Source organism: Alligator mississippiensis, chromosome 6 (genome assembly GCF_030867095.1).
Source record: "Alligator mississippiensis isolate rAllMis1 chromosome 6, rAllMis1, whole genome shotgun sequence".
NCBI lineage: Eukaryota > Metazoa > Chordata > Crocodylia > Alligatoridae > Alligator > Alligator mississippiensis.
In genome coordinates, this window is record NC_081829.1 from 59,671,026 (window position 1) to 59,693,829 (window position 22,804).

At 45.6% G+C, this 22,804-nt stretch overlaps 1 protein-coding gene across 3 annotated transcripts in view; it reads right to left on the reverse strand.

Moving 5' to 3' along the window:
• MICU1 (mitochondrial calcium uptake 1) overlaps nucleotides 1–17,090 on the reverse strand; it is a 239,657-nt gene extending 222,567 nt beyond the window's left edge. For all 3 annotated transcript variants that reach the window (XR_002089378.2, XM_006265068.3, XM_019484315.1), the window contains exon 1: nucleotides 16,942–17,090. Coding sequence is in view for 2 of the 3 variants with exons in the window: in XM_006265068.3 (XP_006265130.2) it covers nucleotides 16,942–17,075 (134 nt within the window). In the remaining variant the exon portion in view is untranslated. The remainder of the gene's footprint in view (nucleotides 1–16,941) is intronic.
• Between the last annotated feature and the right edge of the window lie 5,714 nt (nucleotides 17,091–22,804).

Consider the following 22,804-nt stretch of genomic DNA (forward strand, 5'->3'; position numbering starts at 1 on the left):
GAGGCCCCAGCCCTAACTCCACTCCCTCCCTCATCACCAGGGCCTCCATCTGCCTCCCCTCCCCCCCCCCCCGCCACCAATGGCAGTGAGGGAAGGAGTGGGGTTGGGGCTGGGGCAGGCCCTGCACAGCCGGGGCAGAGCAGGACAGGACAGAGCTACGAGCAGCACATCCGGGGGGGCGCATGCACCCCAGGAAGGCACGGGGTGGGGGGGTGGGATGCCCCTGGATCTGCATGCGGGGCAGGCTGCAGCCAGGCTCTTCTTGGTGAGGGGGCTGCATTTGTCTGAAAATTTGCCATAGCCCCTCAAAGACCCTCCCAGTGCCACTGCCATCCACCCCGAGTGTAGCGTGGCCCAGCCTCCGCCAGGAAGAGCCCAGTGAAGCCTTCTCCTCCCCCTGCCACTTGCCCCCACCACCCGCATGCCCGGGATCTACGCGGGGGAGAGCAAGCCACCACTGCAGGCTGGGAGGCTGTGCTGGGCTCTTCTTGGCAGGGGTTGGGCCACACTGCACTCAGAGTGGGTGGCAGTGATGCTGGGAGAGGAGGTTTTGGGGGGCGGGGAAGTGGGGGGGGCTACAGAGAATTTGTGCAGCTGCAGCCCCACTAGCCCTGCTCCCAGTGCCACCGCTTAGCCCAAGCAAAGCGCAGGAAGAGCCCGCCTCCAGCTTGCAGCTGCAGCCCGCCCCATGTACAGATATAGGGCACATGCCTGCCCCCCCATGTTGTGTGCCCTCACAATCGACTGGCTGGGGACCACCGATGTAAACAGAGTGTAAAGAATCCAGTACAGAGTGACAAAGTGATTAAGGACTTAGGAAGCCATAGCAGAAGCCAGAGTAGAATAGGACAAAGAAATATCTTGCTTAACTTGAAATAGGTATTGTGATGGTTGCAATCCAAAGATTTAGTTGCCATTGGATTATTTACTACTACAACACTTTGAACAATTTAAAATTAGTGCCAGAAAACTTTAAAAGATGCTCACTTCAATGGTACTGAAAAAGTGCAGTAATGAAAAAGTGTTTTAGAAACATAAAATGCAGCTTAAAGTGTAAAATGGAATATTCCAATACTGCCTTTACGACTACTGAAAAATAAAGAGCAAAACAAAATAACAGAAACAACCAACCAACCCAGCCCTGGATATTACATACATTGCTCTGATTGAAGCATTATGATTAGGGAGAGTCATCATAATTAAAGCAAATAACAATATACTATCCTTTGCTCCCCGGAAATGGATTCTAGCTATTAAAGCAGAAAGGAGATCTTTAGAAAAGTCTCTCTCTGAAGTGAATTTGCACTCTGAATTTTCAGCTTGGCTGGTGCTATCTGTTTTCAGATAAAAGATTATCCATGTTATTGATGTTATTAATTTACAGAGGCACCTGAATTAGTTTTCAGAATGAAGATGAAATTTTGTAGCAAGGGAAGGGTAATTTCTTTTATGGTAGGAGTTTGGCATAATATATCATATTACATTTAATCAGAGATGGGAATTCCATTTGTTTGAGAACAAAATTCAAATGGACTCAAAAAGTCTACAAACCATCTATCTATACAAAGCACTGCCAAATCATTATCAGAAACCTGAAAGAAGAAATTTTCAAAAAAAACAGAGTTAAGATGTGGGTTCACCTTTTACTGTAAGCCTCAGCCCTAGGAACAAAATAATCACTATGAATATGAAGCAGTTATAATAGCAACTTAAGAATTTCCATTTACCCTTTCACACAAGTTTTTTTTTTTTAATTCTTCTACTGCCGCCTCCTTCATACAGCCTTATTTCTGTCCCCTACAACAGTTCGATTATGTTCGTGTTGTCCTATCATACCATGCCATCAGAACTTCTTAACCTCCTGCATACCAGACTAACAAAGGCTGCATGACTAACCGCATTTTTAGATTGCATTCCCGAAAGCCAACGATACACTCATGCAGCTACAATGCACAGGGTCCTACATTCTCTTCCAACTCTGCAGAGCTACGTAAATAACTATGATTTTTAACTTCCCCAATAAAGTTTTATATCTGAAAAAGAAGCAAACCCATCCTGAACGCTAACAAATTATGAGCCAAAAGCATTTAAGTGAACAGTGGCACAAGTTTCTCCCCACCACTCACTCCAGAATTTAGCACATAATCTTTATAGCATTTACAGGCTTCCAGTAATCCATCCAGACAGTTTACAGCTGTTGCCCAGGAGCCATAAAATCCAAGTAACAGAGGACAGAAGTAGAAGAGAAGCATTTATGAAAGACTAAACAGGAAAGCTAAATAAATTCACACTTGATCCAATGTTGGGGGACCTAGAGACAAAGAATCCTGTGTATGGGGCACAATCTCAATGCAGAAGGGACAAAATTATTTTTGGAGGGAGAAGGTAGATACTTAGCAATGAAGGTAGGACAGCAGCTACCACATTATATACAGTGGAACATTTCCAGAAAGTGGTCTCACTATCCAGCTTACCATATAAAAGCCACCATTCTGTGCAACAACATTGGTGGTGATGATGTTAGTCTGAGGGGCGAGGCGGAAACCCAGAGCAATGCTTGATAGGGTTAAAAGGATGCACTGTATTTTTCCAAAGGGAGGGGGAAGAGGAAGAAGAATTGACAGATCTCTCTCAATGGCTTCAGAATTTCCCCTCCCTCACCCCCAATTTCAGAGCCTTCAAACTTGAGGTTCCGTATTGTCCTTTTTTCTGGCATTCGCGAATGCTACTCCTTAAACCAGTGTTTCTCAACCCACGGGTTGCAACCCAAAAGTGGGTCACAAGAATATTTGAAAGGGTTGCGACCACCACAGAAAAACATGGGAAAGCACAGGTTTCCCCTTGCAGGCTGGCAGAGTTCCAGCCTGCAAGGTGGCATGTGGTGGCAGCAACTGGCCCATGATGGCAGGGTAGAGCAGCAGCTTGGTGCACAAGCAGCTGGTGGTGGGAGGAGGCGAGGATAGTGTGCCCCCCAACCCTGTCTGTTATGTAGCTGGCACAGGGCTCATGGCAGTGGAAGTAGCAGCAACAAGTCTCACTGCTAGAAGCAGCTCCTGCCCATGCTGGTATAGCCAGGCTGCAGCCCCATGCCTGCTGTGGGTGCACAAGTCCAGGAAGGCACATGCCCCTCCATGCCACACACCCATCCCCTGCCCCACATACTGGCATCAGGAGGGCTGCGGGTCAGGACTGACAGCAGGGCCAGGGGCTGTTTTCAACTTAAACTGGGTCAGGACTGTTTTCTATTTACTGGGTCGGGACTGGCCATCCATGTTTACAAATGGGTCCTGGTACAAAAAAAGGTTGAGAACTACTACCTTAAACAACAAGGAAGTAGCATGAAACTGTATTATACTGGAACCACACTTGCTATCATACTACTTTTATTTAAAATGTCACATTATCATTGCATTGGAGTATCATGTTGTCTTGTATTAAGTGTATGCTTGTTTGAAATAGGAAATGAAGTGTTAATGGCAAGGCTATCATTAGAGGTTTATTTAGTATGATTTATCAGGCACACATCCATTAAGTTCTAGAATTTACACCATCCACATCTAGGAAGCTACTTTATTATGCTAAAATTGATCTAATTAGCATAATGAACATCTAATGTGGCAACAAAATGGTGAAGACAAATAGTTTGGAGATCTGCTTTGTCCACTTGTTGATACAGTGTGCAGATGATTATTTTCCCTTTATTTAAACATGCACGTAATTTTCTATATTTAAATGATTTTTAACGTTCTAGTTACATAAGTGAAACACTGAATGCCATTCCCCTGAGAGCTGACTTGCTATTACCTCAAGTGCCGTGCCCCATGCCCACACATGCACTTATTTCTTGAAACCAGTCCAAGTAGTTGCCTAGAAGACGGGTGGACAAAATACAGCTGGTGGGCTGGATCTGGCTGCAGCTGCTCCTGTGACATTTCATCTGGGCCTGAACCCTGCCCGGTCAGCCTATGCTGTGCCCACAGCTACACCCACCCTACGCCCAACAGCCCCAGCGCTGGCCCTGGCCAATGTACACAGTTTCCGGGCAGGGCTGTCTTCCACACACTAGGCTGCCCACAGGAGGCTGCTTATCGTACTGGGTGGCTGAGTGGGTGGAAGGCTGGAGCCCCATGCACTCAGATAGGAGCCACCTGGCTGAAGCTTCCCCCAACCTGTCTGGGCATGTGATGCCCCACACTTCCTGCTGCTTGCTACCCCACCCACCCACAATATACAAAAGTAAGACTTTATTTTGAGCTGGTAGAGATGACTGCATGTATACTACTAAAAAAAAAAAAAAAAAATAAAAAAAAAAAAAATCAGGACAAAAATATTTTTTTAGATGCAATTAAAATGTTATAGTAGATGTTTGACTTTTAGTACATGATTTGGATTGTTTGGGGGTTTGGGGTTTTGTGTTTTGTTTTTTTTTTAAATCTTTAATTTGTTAAATTTACATCTTCTGAAAGATTTTGTATATGGCCCTTAACAGCTAACCAAAACTCTACGTGGCCCACCAGCCAAAATAATTGCCCACCCCAGTCTAGAAGATCAAGTACCGATCATGCAGAAAACTTCATTAATAGTCAGAATGAGTGTATGCATCAAGTTCCTTAGTAAATTGGGCAAAAAAAATAATTGCACTAAGTCTAGGCATCTCATCACTTAAAAATTAACACTAAAAGCAGAAGATTGAAAAACCCAAGTGATGTTGCAGAGAATCTAAATGCATCAAATTACAAACAAACCTGAAAGAGACTTCGTTTTCCACGTTCTTCATTCCAAGCAGAACTGAGAATAATTTTTAGTGAAGATACTTATTTTCTGGTTCAGGGTAGGGTGGGATAAACTGATACACAAAAATCTGAGATGAAATGCTTCTCATCTGTGACTAAAGTTGTTTTTAAGATGTCCATATGCAATTATGCATTTCTGCTGTAAAAATAAAATGCAACTTCTGCTCAGAAATATATATGGATGGTGTATTTCAACCTAATTATATAGTTTCTTCTGGCTCTTTTCCTCCCCTAAATACAAGACATTTTTTTATCTCTGCACATAAACATCAGCATGCAACTACCTAGAGCATCTATTCCAACTCCTAGCTATACTTTGATCTGACCTTTTTATTTTTCTAAAAGAGAACTACCTCTCTTCCAGTCAGGACTCCTTTTTCCATTTAGCACTATGGGAAGCACCATCTCTTTATTCCCATGCTGAGACACAAACTTAACTGTGTATGAAAAAAAAAAATAATTGATAAAAAAAAAAAAAAATAAGCCCCCCCCTAAAGATACAAGTTTACAGAATCTTCAGTTTCATCAGCAATTCCCTGTATACTCAGGGATGGTAACTGAAACTGGTCCCTTAGAAAATTAAGAGGGAACTGGATTCTCATAATTTTATTATTTTGGCTTCCGATTATCCAAGTTAAAATACTTGGTTAGATGATAACTGTATTTTAACAGAAAAGCATCCTACAAAATGAAGAAAACAATTGCATCTAATTGCTTTGTGAAGTGGATTTTTCACTGTAATAGGAGAGATGTCAAAATAACTTGTTCCTGGCTGGTATTCTGAAGGCAATCCCAAAAACTCTGGCTTTTCCAAAGATGACTGAGCACTCTTGACATCTGAAGCATTGGAATGAGGCTTACACCAGAGCAGGCAACGTACCAAATATGGCTGTTCAACTAACAAGAAAGGGGAATCATCTGTTAAAGTAGAGGGACGCTTCCAAGGAAGATGTTTTGTTTACACAGAGATTTGGACTGATTTCAGTTACTTGCCCCCAGAAGAGAAACCCACTACAGATTCTTATTGTAGATACAGCCCCTGCATAAACTGATTTACAGCAGTGTGGCTTATGCTAGTTTCAATGCATTGAAACAATTTTGTGACTTCCAAGAGACTTGCAGGTTTGCAATATTTGTTGTTGGGTTTTCCCTCTCAATATTTCAGATCCTTTAGATGCAAGTTAAGGATAATTTAAACAAGGATGATCCTGCCTTGAGCAGGAGGCTAAACTAAAGGATCACCTGAAGTCCCTTCCAGATCTATTTCTATCATCCTAGCAATCAAACTGGTGCTTGGCTGCAAGAAAGTAAAACTCATGCTCATCCTCCAGGCTAAGTGAAATTCAAAGAACAAACAGATCATCAGTAGCTGGAAAAAAAAAAAAAAACAAAAAAAACAAAAAAACAAACCTGTTCAAGTTTACAATTTCTTAGACAAGGGCCAGCAACCTTTGGAAGCAAACAGGGAGCTTTAATGAGGCTAGCTCTGAAGAGGAGCCATCACTTCCAACCCAGCCAATGCCATCACTGCTGTAGTGCCACTGTTGCTGCCCGACCCCCACCTGGCCTGGCAGGCCATATTTGACCTGCAGACCATAGGTTGCTGACCCGTGTCCTAGGGATTTAGAATATCTTACAGAGATATTATTAGTTTTTAAATGTGATTTGTAAGTTTGACAGTGTCACTTTAAACTATTTAACAACTTGAGGAATAATACGTAGGTTCCCAAATATCAAAAGGTAAACCAGCATGTTCTACAAACTTGTGCATGTTGGCCTGAAAGAGAGAAAATGGGAACCTCGGTGGAGAAGTTCTGTTTGGAGTTCAATATGATGCAGAGGAAATTCCAGAGAGACCCAGAAAGTCAGGAAATAAATTAATGATGCAAGAGAGCCATACCATTCATTTTCCTCCAGAGCATGAAATTAAAAGTTTCTTAGGAGTGGGAGGGATTAATGCATATACCAAAGATTTTTGCAGCCAACTAGGTCATCTAGAAAATAAATCTTTTTAAAACTTGTAAACAAAACAAAAAAATGGTGGTTGCATGAGATGCAGCCTGCAGCTGAGTATTTCTTGGATAGGGTATTAATACACTGCATTATGATAATGGAAAATTTAAGGTGATGTTATGAATAATGGAACTCTAAACAAACAGAAAACTGAAAAACCACAGAAAAATGGAAAAAACAGCAGATTTTACCTTTTACCAGAGGCAAACAGATTTCTTGTTTTACCAGAGAAACAGAAGATTTTGCAATGAGCCCTCTGCAGGCTGGCAGAGTTCCAGACTGCAAGGGGTTGGGAGAGACCAGGAGGAGGGCTGTCAGGCAGAGGGCATCATGCGCATGGACACCAGGTAGCCTGGAGAGCAGCTCCTGCAAGTGGCAGGGGGAATTGATGTCCCCATAGGGAGGAAGTTGGGCAGGGCAGGGCAGGGGCTGGGACTGCTGCCCAGCTGAACAGTGCCTGCAGCTTAGGGCCTGGGCCCGCAATGTGCAGCCGCAAGGCCCCAGTAGGGAACAGGAGAGGGCTGCAGGCAGCTCATCAAGAGGGGGTGGAGCAGGCTCCCTGCTGCTGTACTCCCTACCCCCCACAGATCTGTGCGGGGGGATAGGCTGCCCTCTGAGGGCTCAGGGTGGGGCCGCCACTGCAAGCACTCCCAGGGGGAAGGACCTGTGTCCCCCAGATGCTTGTGCCCATGCCACACACACACTGCTCACTTCAGGCTCGGGCTTCCAATCTGCTGCCCTCCCCCAAGCCCTCCACAGCCCTGTGGGTGCGACTCGGTGCTGCCAAGAACAACAGGGCCACACAGAAAAGCTGCTTGCCGCTGCGAGCTCCACGCTGCCACGGCGATGCATCCCCTGCCCACAACCCCACATTGCCACCTCCGTTGCAGCCGTGCATGCAGGGGATGTGTCACCAGGGTAGTGTGGAGCTTGCAGTGGCAAGCAGCTTTCCTGTGCAGCACCAGGTCGCATCTGCCAGGCTGTGGAGGCCCCAGGATAGGGTAAGCAGGGTGGGAGCCCAAGCCTGCAGCAGGCAGCATGCAGCTCCTGCCCCAGTGTGCAGCTCCTACCCAGCGTGCAAATCTGGGGGCACAGGTACCCACCCACCGCCCGGGAGTATGCACTGCAGTGGGGAGCTAGCCCTCCCTGCCTAAGTCCACAGAGGGCAGTCAGCAGGGAGAGAGCTGGGCTCCGCTCAACTGCAGCAGCCACCACCTCCTGCCTGAGCCAGGAGGCTGTGGACCCAGGTCCCTGGCCCCGTAGTCCTGGCAGCTGGAGGCTCCCACACTGAAACACCCTTGTAACCCAGCCAGCCCTTCTGTAGCACGGTGAGCCCAGTCGGAGCAGCCCAGGGCTGGTAGGCTGACCCCCTAGGCCCCCTGCCAGCTGGGGCTGCTCTAATCCAGCTCAACATGCTATGGTCTGGGTGCACATATAAACAGCGTACCTGGGAGCAATAAAGTCTGGAATAATAAGATCTGGAGTTTACTGTTGTGCATTAATGGCACATGTAGACACACCCAAGGAGCAGTAGTATCACCTAGTCTGGTCCTACTTTGTGGAAGCATCCTTGGGGATTCCACCAATCCAGAATCTTCAGGGCAAGGTAATCTCCAGAGACACCTCCAACATGTCTATTACGGGAGAGTGGAAAAAAGGCTACAAATAAAAGTGATCTTGAGCACAGGTTTCTTCCAACACAATCTTCACCTGCCCACTAGAGCAGCAAGGCACGAAGTGAAATGCTTCAACTTGCCACGTGTTTTGATAGAGCAACAGAATGTTAGTTGCAGGGACAGGGAAAGGAAGAATTCTACAGCGTTGTTTAAACAAAGTAAAACTGCAACACACCCAGAACTGAATGTAAAAAAAAATGTTTAATTTTATATCAAAACACAGAGAACACTAAGAACGGAATGGACTGAAAGACCAAAAAACCCAGATGAAAAACGTAGCTCAGTGCTTTAGTCCTTGCTACCCAGTGCTGGTCTACAAAGGAATTAAAACCCTAACATTCACTAGGAAAGCAAGTAATTTTACTACTTAGTACAGAGAAAGAGACAAGAAATACTATACAGGATTTCTCTTTTGCTCTACAGGTCTACTTTTAATATTTTGGTTTAATACTGAAAAACATCCACTCCAAGGCTTCCAGGTACAATTTGGAGAAGAAAAGCCAATCTGTTCAAGAAATTTGCACCCAGAATTATAAAAGTAAATGATAACAGCTGAAGCTCACAGATGAGCTGAAAATTAGGCTAGAGGAGATTGCCTTCTAACTGAAATAGATCATACACAACTGCTCAATTTGGAAAACTAATTTCCTTCTGAAGGATTACTTTAAAAATGTTTATTAATCTTTCATAAGAACAATTCATCCTTAATTATTAACAGCATAACATAACGCCCATTAGCAATGTTTCTCCTGATGTCACTGAGTATATAGAATTTAGCACAGCTTCTGAAATAGACCTGCCTGGGCCTAGGTGGTATCCTTTGTGCCATGGGTGTCAAACATACAGTCCGCATCGCGTTTGTGGAGATATATGATCCAGCCCATGGGTCTCAGACTAACCCTGCACGCAGTACACAAAGCCAATCTAGTGCACAGGCTGAAACTGGTGTTGTGGGTACTGCACATGGCCCAGGGGGATAACACGGGCACACACTGCATGCTGCACCCTGCCAGACCAACCTGTGTGCCGGGTCTGGGGCGGGTCCAGATCATGTCATCCAGGAGCCAGCAAACGGGGCCAGTCCAGTGGGATGCAGCTTATGCCCCACTCCAGTTCCCTGTGATGCAACCACCACAGGCAGCTGGTCCAGCCCCACACTCCACCTGCAGCACATGCCAGCCTTGTTCTTGGGCTTGCACTGTAGGCAATGCATAAAGCTAGCATAGTGTGTGTGCGGCATGTAACGGCCAAGTAAACAAGACCTGCACACTGTATCCAGCACAGCCCGATCCAGACCAGCCCCAAAGCCAGCACTGGGGGCCTACCTAGTCCAGCAGGGAACAGCATGCAACACATTCTGTGCTGGCCCCCCTCAGCTGCATGCAGCGTTCAAGGTGCTGGTTCCAGCCAGGGTGCCACCTGCACCACAGACGCCAAGTTGGGCCAGTACATGCTGCACATGGCATAGGGGGCTGATTACCACAGAACTCATCACATCTGCTTTAGTGCAAGACATAATTCTTGGACTTGATTGTCTAATATGAAAGGTGATTCTATGTATTAAAATTAGAAAGGAAGAGGATCAGAGAACAAACAACACGTGACAGACATCATCACTTACTGTAGTAGCTTAGCAGGTTCCAGTAATACAACAATGGGCATAATATGAGAACATACAGCACTGAGGAGTGCATACTGGATTTGTTTCAGTCACTATTTAATCATTTGACCTGTAGAAGGGGAGTAACCTATGCATAAAAAGTAGAGTTTAGGGCCACAGGAAATATTTAATTTCCGTTACATGGCAAACGTTTTAGCTCTCATCACCCTTCAGCTTTAACCTGTGGATATAACTAAAGCTTGTCTAACCAACTGTTATGTGAAAAAGTGAAGGTACACATTTTTAAGAGAACTGAAGAGTACAGCAAACTACTGCTGTATGATAGAGAGTAAATTTTTATTCATGCAGTGAATAGCATTTTAGAAACCAGACTGAATATTAAAGACCAGGAACTACCCAGAGAAAACTCTACAAGTTCTAGCTTGTTAATTTTTCCTACTTATTGTCAAGTCTACTGATAAGGCAGTTGCTTCCCCCTGTCACTGGGCAGGACACTTGTGTATTCTGTCCTCGATGCCTAGCCATTCTGTAACCAGGTCTGTCTCCTCAAGTCAAGTTTCTGTAGCAGCATAACTAGAAGACAGGGGAGTCAAACATGCAGCCCCTGAGCTGTCTGGCCTGCAAAGCCGGGTCATCCAGCTCAGGCACGTTTACCCTGGCTCTTGCCAAGTTAGCAAAACTTCCCATGACAACAGCCAGTGCCCCTGAAAGCCCTGCCCCCAAGGCCAGAGACCCAGCTCTAGCCTCAGTGGCAGAGCTTCCACCTGAAATGCTACTGAGGCTGCTTAGCCTCACTGGTTGCTGCAGTGGGAAACCCTGCCATTGCAGTCAAATGGGGTACCTGGCCACGGTGGCAGACCTTCTGCCCATGGTGCCGCTGAGACTGCTGGCTGCAGTACTGAGAAGCTGTAGCAACAGTGACAGGAATTATGCCTGCATTGCCACTGGGGTTGCCAGCACAAGAATCAGGGAGCAGCCCATGGGCACCTAAAAATATGGGAATGCAGCACCTCGATTGATTTGAGTTTGACGTCTCTGCAATAAAAGAATCAAGAGGAGTGGGGCTTATTATTAGCTCTTGTCCTCTGAAGCATCTTTGCCACTATCCTTTAGCTTTAGTGTATTTTGTTGTTTCAGTAGACTGGCCTTCTTTGAACTGCTGGATACATTAGCTTTTGATGGAGATAGTAATTTCCAAGTGTATTCTATCGTGTCAGGACCATAAATTCCATCTGAGTGGAAAGGAGAAGAAATCCACAACATTTTACATGTGTACGGCTTAATAAGTTGCTCTATATGTTCAAGAGCTTTTGCTTCAAATAACCTCTTCATTCAATCTTAAAAAGGAAGAAAAATCTAATGTTTATTTAAATGCAGCATGCTGTTTCTGAAATCTGATCTACTTTAGTTTCCTGATAGTTTTTTGTTATTGAACTGGTCTGAATGAGAAAAGTGAAGTTGACAACAAGAATGCGAAGAGATTTTAACGTCTACTGTAGTCGGCTGGAGAAGTGTTTTCTTAATCACCCCTTTTAAAGATTGTTCAGAAGTGCTAACATATTCTGTGTGTCAGAGATGGGTGAAATGATTCTTTATAAGACATATAAAGGATTATGGTGAAGAGAAAGACCCCACGCCTACCAATGTATCAAATTAATGAATTTAATAAAGAGCATTCCCAAGTTAAGGCAATCCAACTGTAATTGGACATGCTGTGGTATAAAAACGGTTTAATGAACGAGTCTTTGTAAAAGTAGTTTTGAAACAGGGAAAACAAGACAACAATCCTGGCTTTCCAAAAGCGGAATTAGCTCGCTATTCCATGGTGTGGGCAGTGAATGTCAGTAATCCTGACAAGAAGACTGAACTACAATTTAGACTCAGAAAGCTTTAATACAGGTAACTAAATACAGACTTTATATAATAGGATGCTTTTAAAGGCCATATCCCATTTCAGTCCAAGAACAAAAGTGCTTATTTTTCCATAAATATTTATAGAGCTTTCATGTACATGTATACAAAACACAACGTTGAGAACAAAACCCCCACATCTATGGTTAGCTCAGGTCAAACTACCACCCAACAAATAGATTCTTGCAAACAAGAAGTTGATAAAATGCACAACTGCTGGCATATGCCACTGATGGAAGGATTAAAGTGAGAAAGGCCTTAGAAAATAGAGAAACATTCTTGTTTGACTGGCTCAGATTTAACCAATTGATTGTTCTGGAATATCCATTTCACAATGCAAATCAAATGACTGCACAGATGTTTAAGCCTGCCTGAAAGACTTGATTCATTTCCTACCCCCACCTCCCCACCCACAAAAAATAGTCTTCAAATTTACCTGTTCCTTTACTAGCAGCCAAGTTTAAGTGCTAGTGGGGGTGTGTGTAACATCTTAATAAAGATTACTGTTCTGAAAAAAAAAGAAAATCTTACACATTACATAGTAGTAGTTTCAAAATTTTATGGAGAAAAGTGAAATAAATCAACATCAACTTAAGGCAGTCACTGAGGCACCTATCAGCTGCTGTTTTCTGGGTGCACTGTACAATCCAACAGAAATATACAAATTTGTTTTCCACTGCTCAAAGCTCAGCCACTTCACTATTATCAATCGCTTATATTGCTGTCGTACCTAGAAGTCTCAACTACCTTACGGCTCTGTTGGTGTAGCCAATCATGTAGACCAGTGATTCTCAGCCAGGGTGTCTTAAGATCCTTCCAAGGGTGCCACAGGATGCCATACAAGGTTTACACACCTAGTAGTGCTAACACAGTTAAGATAAACCTAGAATGGGTGTCTGTACACATATTCCAGGGCTTTCAGGAGCCACTCTAATTAAAGGGCCTGTAGCATCTCACATACTCAGCCTCCCTACAATTCAATACAGCAGTGGGGGCACTTTAACTAAAGCTTGTTGAAGTTTTAGTTAAAGTATTCCTGATGCCATTTTGAAGCATGGGGATGCTGAATACAAGCAATACCAAGGCTGCTGCAGCCTTGATTAATAGAGTCTGCTCCAACATGTTCCAATTAGAACGTGTCAGAGCAGATGTTGGGCATGTGTATAGGTGCCCAGAGATTTAAATAGAAATCCATCGTGTTAAAAACATTCCTCTCCTGTTGTGAACTTGAAGAGTTCTTTGCAACAGATGAACTGCTCTATAAATTCCCCTAGTTAAAAAGAGAGAAGTGAAAGTGTGTAAAAACTAAGAGCTAGCATTTTTCAAGGGGTGCCTTGAGTCTAACAAGGGATGCCTTCAATCTAACAAGGTTGAGAAACTTTGCGTTAGACATTAGTTCTACAAGGCTTTACAATACTACATTGAACTGCAGTTAAATAAGAATAGCAATTTCTTATTCAGCAGATTTACTCTGTGCTGTGAATATTCATTATTATATTGGCTTACTTTACAGATTATTCACAGAAAAAAAAAAGTGGTCTTGCAGATGCAATTCACATAAGAAATTCTGAGCAGCATTTTAATCTTTCTCGTGCACCAACTATGCAGAAAAAGTTTGGAGGGCTGTCAGTCTGTAAAAATATAAAACATTTTACTTGTCCACTTAGACCAAAGTGGATAACAACCATGATTAAAGTAATTTTTTAAATGTCATACATGATATTTTTATTAAATCTATTATTTACCTTTTTCCATTCTATAGTCCTCAATTACTGAAGTATGTATATTACCAAAGTATATAATTTTAGTTTCCTAATCAATGTAGAAACTCAGATTTGACTTAATTTTACTTAGAAGTATCATATTGATAATGTTCACATATCCTGGACTCTTTCAGCATATCTCCAACAGCTTAACTGAGATACACTTGCATCTTGATTTTAACAAGCAAACAGCCCCAGCTACATTTGCAAAACTGCATTTTGGGGTATTAAAAAGTTTGAGTCAAGGACAGTGAATGGTTTCAACTAGGATCAGCAAATTGAAGTCAGTGGGAACTGCCATATGTCACTTGACATATTTACAATAATTCCACCTATTGGAAAGACAGGATTTCTTAGGGTGATATCTTTTACTAGCCAGTTGGCCATCAAGAATGACAGGGGGGGCGGGTGGAAATGGTGGAGGTGCAGGGTGGTAGGTGGCGGCGCTCCATCTCCCAGGAACAAGGGGGGGGGGGGGGGAGAGGGAGAAGCTTGCCCCACTGTCCCCTCCATCCTCCTCAGCATGCTGCCATCACCTGCAGGGAGCAGGGCTGAGGGAGGGGCAGCAGCAAGGCCAGCCCTGCTCCCTGAAGGTGGCATCCCTGGCCCTGCTCCCTGCAGGCGATGGCAAGGGCAAGGGGGGGGGGGGAAAAAGGAGGCGAGGCCAGAACTGCTGGCCTTGTCCCCACTCCAGCCCTGCTCCCTGCAGGCAGCGGCGACACGGGGTGCTGGCCAAGGGGGACAGAGGGGACAGCAGGGCAAACTTCCCCCACCCCACTCCTGGGAGACAACGGCAGCATGGACTGGTAGGTGGTGACGCTCCGTCTGTCTCCCTCCATCTGTCATTCCTAACGGCCAATTAGCTAGTGCAAATAATGCGTCATGGACAGACAGACAGACAGACAGACAGACAGACAGACAGACTAAGGCTTTTATAATATTAGAATTGGACCAACTACCTAGATGGGATAGAGTTAGACAAGCCTTCAGCTACAAGACGTTCTTGAAAACTAGTCCCAAATATGCAGTTGATCCAATAAAAAAAAAATATAATATATATATATAACCCTAAGAAATCCTTGCCTCTCCCATAGTTCCTGGACCATCACAGCTACATCACTTTAACGCATACCCATTGGAAACTAACTTTAGGTTTCTATTTTTTTTTTTATTTGGATTGTGCATATTAAAAAAAGAATTAGTTTTGTCGATGTACTGAAAGTACAAATAACTTTTCATTGTTTACTCTGAAGCAATTCTGTTTTGAAGTGATGAAGTTTTTATAACACCAAGAGCAAAGTTTTATAAAGATACAATTATAGCCCCTTATGCACATGCTAACTTTAGTCAAGAAGGGTCATGCAAGTGAGGAGTCATGTACTGAGAAGTTACTGTGTTTACCCAAATCTATGATGACCCCAATAATTAGATTCTATACATGGAAAATTTACTGTTGCAAGGGGGGAAAAGGCAGCCTGACCCTTGCCCCCATCATCTGTCCCTGTCACCTGTCCTCCTCACAGTGCATCCACACCCTGCTGCCAGTGCCCTGCCCACTCTGCCTCCCTCCCCTCCATCATTTGCATTCAGACATGGCTCCAGCCCCAATCCTGCTGTGGTGTGGTGGGGCTAGAAATGAAGCTACCCTGACTTTGTGCCCCAGGGCAGAATGGGGCGAGACCTGTGCTTGACAATAAGCTGGCAGGGGAAGTGGGGTGGGAAAGGGGGAGGAAAGAGTAGGGCAGAGGCTGTGAGGGGCTTGCAGAGTGCAAGTCAGGGGTTGCTGTGTCTCCAAGCCAAAGTTAGGGCCTGAGTCACTGTCACCACAGCCACCTGCTCCTTCGCCCACCCCCACTTTGTACTTAAATCCAAAATGAGAGGCTTCCCCACCACCCACATGTTGAATGAGGAAGAAAAATGTTGTCTTGGATTCAAGTAATTCCTAATAATAGTATGGCCCAAACGGTAACAAGCCAAGTTTCTCTCTCCAGCTTATCTATGCTGCTAATATCGTGCTTATCAATAAAGTATTTGGAGGGCCTTAAAGGGCATTAAGCAACATGATTAACCTCTGCCATCCATTTGTTTTCATATCCTCTTCCCTTGCACTGTTTCAGTAGGGCAACTCCAGGTTCAGTGAATCCTCCTTCTGGCAAAGTTAGCGATGACACGGTTTACAATCCCCAATGCCACCACCAGCTCATTTTACACAGCTACTGAATAATCAGATAGCCCCTGCTCACTTGCAACCTTGACTGTCTCCAAACTAGTTAATTTGCTTCCTTTATGACTTCTGTGAATAATATTCCTGTTGCAATGCCATGCTGGTGTAGTTCACCAAGTAACTGTCCAGTGATGAACATTTTCTAGACGAGGGGTCACATCTCACCCCCGTTAATCTACAGCTAGGCCTGAAATCTGACACACTCCAAAGTGTCAGTGTCACCCCCGCTCTGCTCCCCTACAGCTCTCCTCTGCCATTCAGAAATCCATCCCACTAAACTGAATCAAGCCACAGACATAATCACAGTACGGTTAATCTGAACTTCCAACACTATCATGTAATTAAGAGAAGACACAGAAAGCCCGACCTGTAGTTTAGAATGTATTATTTATGACTGCAAAGTGATTAGCAGCCGCAGGGGCCAAACATGATGGTTATCCCACACACAGTATCATTCTCCTATGGCGCCTGGGATCCCCCTTTGAGGTATCAGGGGTAGGAAAACTTAGAAAAAAGAAAAAGCAAGAGCAGCTTGCTGCAGAGCCTGCAGGGAGGGATGCTGGGTCTGCACCAACGTCACCAGGGCACACACTGGGCTGCGCGGCTTTTAAGAGTCCCCAAAGCAGGTAAGACCCCGCCGCCCCGCGCTGCCTTCCCGCTGTCCCGGCGCTGCGGCGGCTTCAGAGCCGCCCGAGCAGGGCTGCGCGGGCCGGGCTCAGCCCCAGCAGGGGCAGCAACGGCGATGGGCTCCCCCGGCCGGCCCTCGCTACGCAGCTGCGTCGGTGGCTGCTCTACCCCCGCGCCGCGGGGAAGCAGCGGGGGGCGAGGGAAGTCCGACCTATTTGGGGACTTTTAAACCCCCGCGGCCCGAGGCTCCCCGGGGGCAGCACCACCGCGCCCCGCGCACCACACCGCCCGGCCCGGACAGCCCCGCTCTCACCTGCGTCCCAGGCTGCCGCCCCCAGGCCCAGGCGCGCCGCCTCCTCCACTGGCTACCGAGACGACAGGCTCGGCTGACAGGCAGACCACGCCCCCGCCGCCGCTACTGCCCCACCCTTCCTGAAACAGGGGCATGCCGGGATAGCGGCGGAGTGGGGACGGTTGGGATCGGCCTGGCCCTTTAAATCCTGCTGCTCCACCGCGCCCCTGGGGCAGGTGTGACGTCATCTGGGAGAGGCCCGCGGGCACAAGGCGGCTGCACCCGGCTGGGAGCGGCGTGCGGTGCCGGGCCTGGCCGCGCTTCGGCTCCGGGTTACTGGCCTGGAGCGCTGCTGGGTGTTGGGCGACACCAGCCTTGCCCCAAGGGTCTCGTAAAGGACGGGTCGCCTGCTCGTGCAGTCATAGAGAAGCAGGGCTGGAAGGGACCTCCAGAGAGCTTCTAGTCAACCTTATGTGATCACACACTTCTGCAGGGATGCCCGAGCCAACAGTCCCTTAATTAAAAATGAAAGGAACTAATAACAATAGGGCATTTTCCAAGAGAATTCTTCAACTCATGGTCTTGGGTATGGGCATAAAATGCATTCAACTGGAGGGATTGGTGGCAACATGGTGGAGCTACTTGTGGCAAGGTAGCTGCTATAAAATACCAGTGTTGCAACCTCCAGAGTAAGGGAAATTTAGGGCATCTCAGAACCCTAGCCCCCACTGCCTTGTGGGTATTCCTTGGCTGAAAAAAAGGCTAAGGGACATCACTCTGATAGAAATGTGCCCTCCAACAAATCTGCAAATTCTGCTAAATACTTTGTCACTAGTACATGAAAAAGGAAAGGAAAGACTGAATATTGTTTTATCCCTTGGGGTATATTCTTTATTCAGTTTTTCAATAGTTATGGCCACACTGAAGCCTTTTCATGACAGTTGTAATAGTACTTAAGAATAATAAATATAAAAGGTGCACAGAAGCAACTCAAACAATCTCTTCCTATGTTTTTGTTTATAACTCAGAATATAATGGACAAAGCTGCTTCACTTTTACTCTGCTCATAAAAATGGCTGGCTAACAATAAAATCCATTGATCTGTATTTTTGTCCATTTAATTTATTCTCCATAGTGGGTATGAGAAGAAAGTCAGCAAGCTGACACTTCAGACTCCCTTTTTCCCACTCGCTCCTGTATACATGTAGAAAACATTTGATCAACGCACTGAGTTATCCATTTTATTTGTTCCTGTAAATGTTTATTTGCTCATTACCTCATACACTTTTATGGATTATGACCTTGTTATATGCATGCTGCACAACAACACCCACTTTCAGTTTTCTTTAGCTCATAAATACTCCTAATAATATTTTGCAGCAAATGAACCATCTATTTGAGTACTGTAGTAGCCACTTCTAGATGGCTTTTTGGGAAATCTGCTTCTGTGCAGATTTTTGGGAAATCTGAATCATGTGATGAAACCTGGCAAAATATGATACACGTAAGATTATGCTTCTGTGTACTGGGAAAATATATGCTTATGACCACTTTCAACATGTTGCGTGGTGATTTCTTGTTAAGTGTTCTTCAAACAACAGCAGGACTCAAAAAGATCCTCAAATATGAAAGAAGCTGTTACTCTAGCTCCTTGAAAGCCCTAAGATCTTGTTCCCACTGACTGAATACATATTTAGGTTTCTAAACCACACTGGACATGAATCCATAAGCACAGCTACAAACTGCCAATTCCACAATCAAGAGGAAAAAATGCAATTGATCAATGCCTAATGAAAAATTTTCTCCAGCTAAGTCCCTTACCCATTCATATCCAATGTTCTTTCTATTTTCTACCCTATGAACCTGTGACAGGATCACACCTGTCACCACTGCCCAAATGCCACAAACGTGCCCTATGCCCTGGGGGCCACATCACACTCTCCTGCCATGACTTAATGTTCCAGTAAGTGAACCTGTATTTGCCTGGAGGTGATACAGTGGTTCTCTGTGGGCCAGATGTGAACGTGGTGGTGTATCTTCACTCCTCCTCCCCTACATCCCACCCCTTTCTGCTCATGTGTTGTCACCACTCTTGTTGGTATGGTATAGGTGTTGCTGCCTGATCTTCCTTGCAGGGAGACATTGAGGCTTGAATCCACGTGGGTCCAACCACTGCTTACAGTTTTGCAAAAAAAAGGAAAACCAAACAGATAAGGTGAACTCAAATGGCTTGGACCTGGCATCCAGGCAGGGCACTGGTGCCTCGCTGCCCTGAGCTTCTTCCCCTTTCCAAGTTGTGAGCTGCTTCAGGCCTTGCACGCCCCTCTTGTCCCACTATCAGACCCCTTGTGCCTCTTGGCAATGTGCCTTCTCCAGGCAGGCCCCTCCCATTCTGGCACTGGGCCAGGTCTGGCTTCACCTCAGCGTGGCCAATACCATGCCCATGTGAAGCCAACACTCCCCACCCTTCTGCCTACTGGTGAGCTCCCAGTGGGCTCGTGCAATCTGAATGCTTCTTCAGGGGCTTTCCCTAGATCCCCGTTGTGGGTTCCCCCTGGATCCTATCCCTGGTCCCACTGGGCTAGGGTCCTCTGGCATGTGCTCCTGGGCAAGTGCCAGCCCCTAGTGCAATGTGTGCAGGGCATGGCCTGGATCTGCCTGCTAGGAGGCCTTCCAGCGGCATCTTTCAGGTGCTCCTGAAAGCTGTGGTAGAACAGTACTCCCAGCTTCTCCATGGATCCCAGCTGGAAGAGATGCATCTGGTTCTTCAGCTGCCACCTGGCGGGTACCCAGTTGCCTAACCCCTATGGGGAACACATCTGGCACCCCTTGGAACTCCCCTGCAGTGGGGAGAGCGTCCAGCTCTTCTCTGGGTGCCCTAACATGGGTGAGAACAGCCAGACGCACTTCCAGTGTCCCAGATGCCATTCCCCATGCCAGTCTCTGGCTCATTTTTGGCCCACTGCCCTAGGACTCTGGGCCAATTGGAGGTGCACTTACGGTTGCTACAGTGCTGCCCAGCTCAGGTGCAACCTGGTAAGTGGAGCATGCGCTTGTTACAGAAGTGCCATCAACAATCGCCAGAAAAATTAACTAAATTCTATTGAAATTCTCTGTTCTCTCAAGTCAAGTCCAACAAATTTCTTCTCAAATAAGGGTGCTAATGGTTTACAATACTCATTATATTTCTGATCTCAACAGAAACTGAAAGAACATGTTTTGGTCAAACTGTTTCCACACCATCATAATTTTGCTGTTCATAACCACTTTAACATATTGTGCAAACTGGAACTATATTCTCATTTTTTAATTAATAAGCTAATGACTACAGACCATGAAACAAATGTTTCAAACACTGTGTAGCAGGCTTGCCTTTTGGAGCTTGGGTTGAATCCCAGGCTTGAAATCTTGCTGTTTTGATTGGTGGAGCCCATCTACCAATCAGGAGGCAGCAAGAGGAGTGAAGTCATGCCCCTTTCCTGAGGGGAGGAGGAGAGGAGTTTTCCCCCCCATTCCAGACCTGATTGAAGACTGCAACACTCAGGTCTGGAAGACTTTGGGGCGGAGCCCTGGAGAGTATAAAAGGAGCTGTGTGTCCAGCATGAGGAGAACATGTCTGAGACAGAGAAGAGAGAAGAGCAGGGCTTAGAAGAGCCGAGGAGAGCTGCTTCACAGGGCAAAGCAGTAGCCCGGAAGCACCCCTGAAGACTTCCATCAGTGGAGAATGGCAGATGGCTCCAGTAGCTAGGCTTTCAGCATGCAGCGCGGCGCACAGTGTCCAGACCCTGGGAGCTATATGAGGCGGCTCAGGTCTGCAGCTTCTGGCGCGCAGCCAGAGACATGGTGCACAGGCTGGTGCACGGAGTAGGACCTTTGGAGCACTTGGGTGGCTCAGGTCCCCAACCACCAGAACAAGGCTGGGAGCTTGGTGCAGGAGGCACTGCACGGAGGGTCCGGGAGCGGACCGAGCCTGGTGCTGCACGAGGCAGCCCAGGCCTCCAACCCATAGCAAAAGGTTGAGTCCAGGGAGCCAGACAGTGCTCGGGCTACTGAGCCAGCAGACAGGGCTGAGCCAGAGGCCCCAGAAGCCCTGCATAGAGGAGCCCTGTTCCAGGGGACAGTGACCCCCACGAAGCCCATTGCAGGCGAGAGAGCAGTTTGGTGCAGAGGACGAGGGCCACTCTCCAGGCCTGGGAGCAGTGAGTTGCAAGGAAAAAGAATTCCCACAGGGGAGGGGGAGTTCCCCCTGATTAGTTAAGGGCTCCTGAAAGTGGAGGTCCCACTGGGAGGGTCCCCCTAAAGTTATCAGCTTCCTTGAAGAGCTGGGGAAAAAGCCCGAGGACACTGGGGCTTCCCCTTGGGATTAAGTTTATCTTTGAGGATCTTGCGCCATAAGTGATATGATGTTGTGCCTTATATTTTGTGAACTCTCATGTTTGTAAATTAGTAGATGAGTAGAGTCCTAGGGCAACCCCCTGTTGCTATTATTTCACCTGTTGTTTATTTGTATTTATTTATGGCTTATTTATTGTTCACCCATACTTATCCATAGTTTATCTGTTAGCTATCTATGTTTATTTTGGGGTTTATCTGTTTCAGGTCAGATACTTACCTGTGACTTACCTATATCTGGAGCACTGGTATAAGGTTTTATGGCATTTACCCAGAAGGTATTGTTTATGCTATTTGTTTAGATATCATATTGTCATATATATCTTATATATATTGTACATATGTTATATCCATGAAACTGAGCGGTCTGTAGTTCCCCCACAGCACACCTGCCAGCTAACAGTTCCCTTCAACTGGAGAAAGGGAGTATATACCTGGGCTACAACTAGGCTGATTGCAAGTCCATCAGTGATAGCATCAGATAAAGTCCTTGCTGGATCTTGGTATAACCTTCCCTTTTTTAAAAAAAAGTACAGTTTTTTTAATATGCATAAGTTCACACACTGAAGATTAAAGCTATAGAAGTACCCACACAGTTAACAAGATGATGGTCTTTCAGGTCTAGAAACCTTTTTCAAAAAACTGAAAGCTTAATTTTTGTAGAAACGCATACCTGAGACTCCCACACTTGACAGCTAATACTTATTACTTGCCAATGGCAAGGAGAAGAGCAGATTTTTCAAACATGGATTAAGTAAATTGCAGGTTCTTTTATAGTCTATTCCCTAAATTGTTCTCATCTTTTCTTTTAGTTTTTTTATATCTGTTCTTTTGGTTGAGCATAAAAGTCAGTTTTCAGTGTATACATGCCTTTAAAGATGGCCTTGTGAGAAATGTATTCCTCATCTTGTGCTTCTTGAATAACTAACTCAGTATGAGTTAAGATCAATATTACTGTATTAAGATTTTTTAAAAGTAAGATGCCTTTATTAAAAAACAAACTTTCCTTCTTCCCCCATTTATGTCCCTGATCCTTCAAATGAATCTCAGGCCCCTGAAAGATATTACACTTCATTAGTGACCTGGTTGCATGTTCAGTCAATGAATTGAGTGGTAAAACAAGAAATAAACCACAAAAGTTATTGCACAAAATGCAGATGGACTTCCAGCTGGGCGAGTGAATGATGTCCCTCCATGGCTGGGAGCTCCAATCAACTGATCAGGGCTCCCGGCCAGGGGTGTGCAGGATGGCAGGCTTGCTTCTTGCTGGTACAGGGGGAGTTCAGGATCAAGTATTAGAATCTGATGTGGAATCTTCCAATCACACCCCCTGTCACGTACATGCTATATGGCCCCACATGGGATCCCACATTAGATCCCAGCACACCTTTACTTTAACACTTGTCAGGGGCCTCAGAAGCAGCAATATAGAATATTACTGTAATCTTACCACACTGTGTGTTCTTATCATGTTTTCCCTATTCTGGCAATT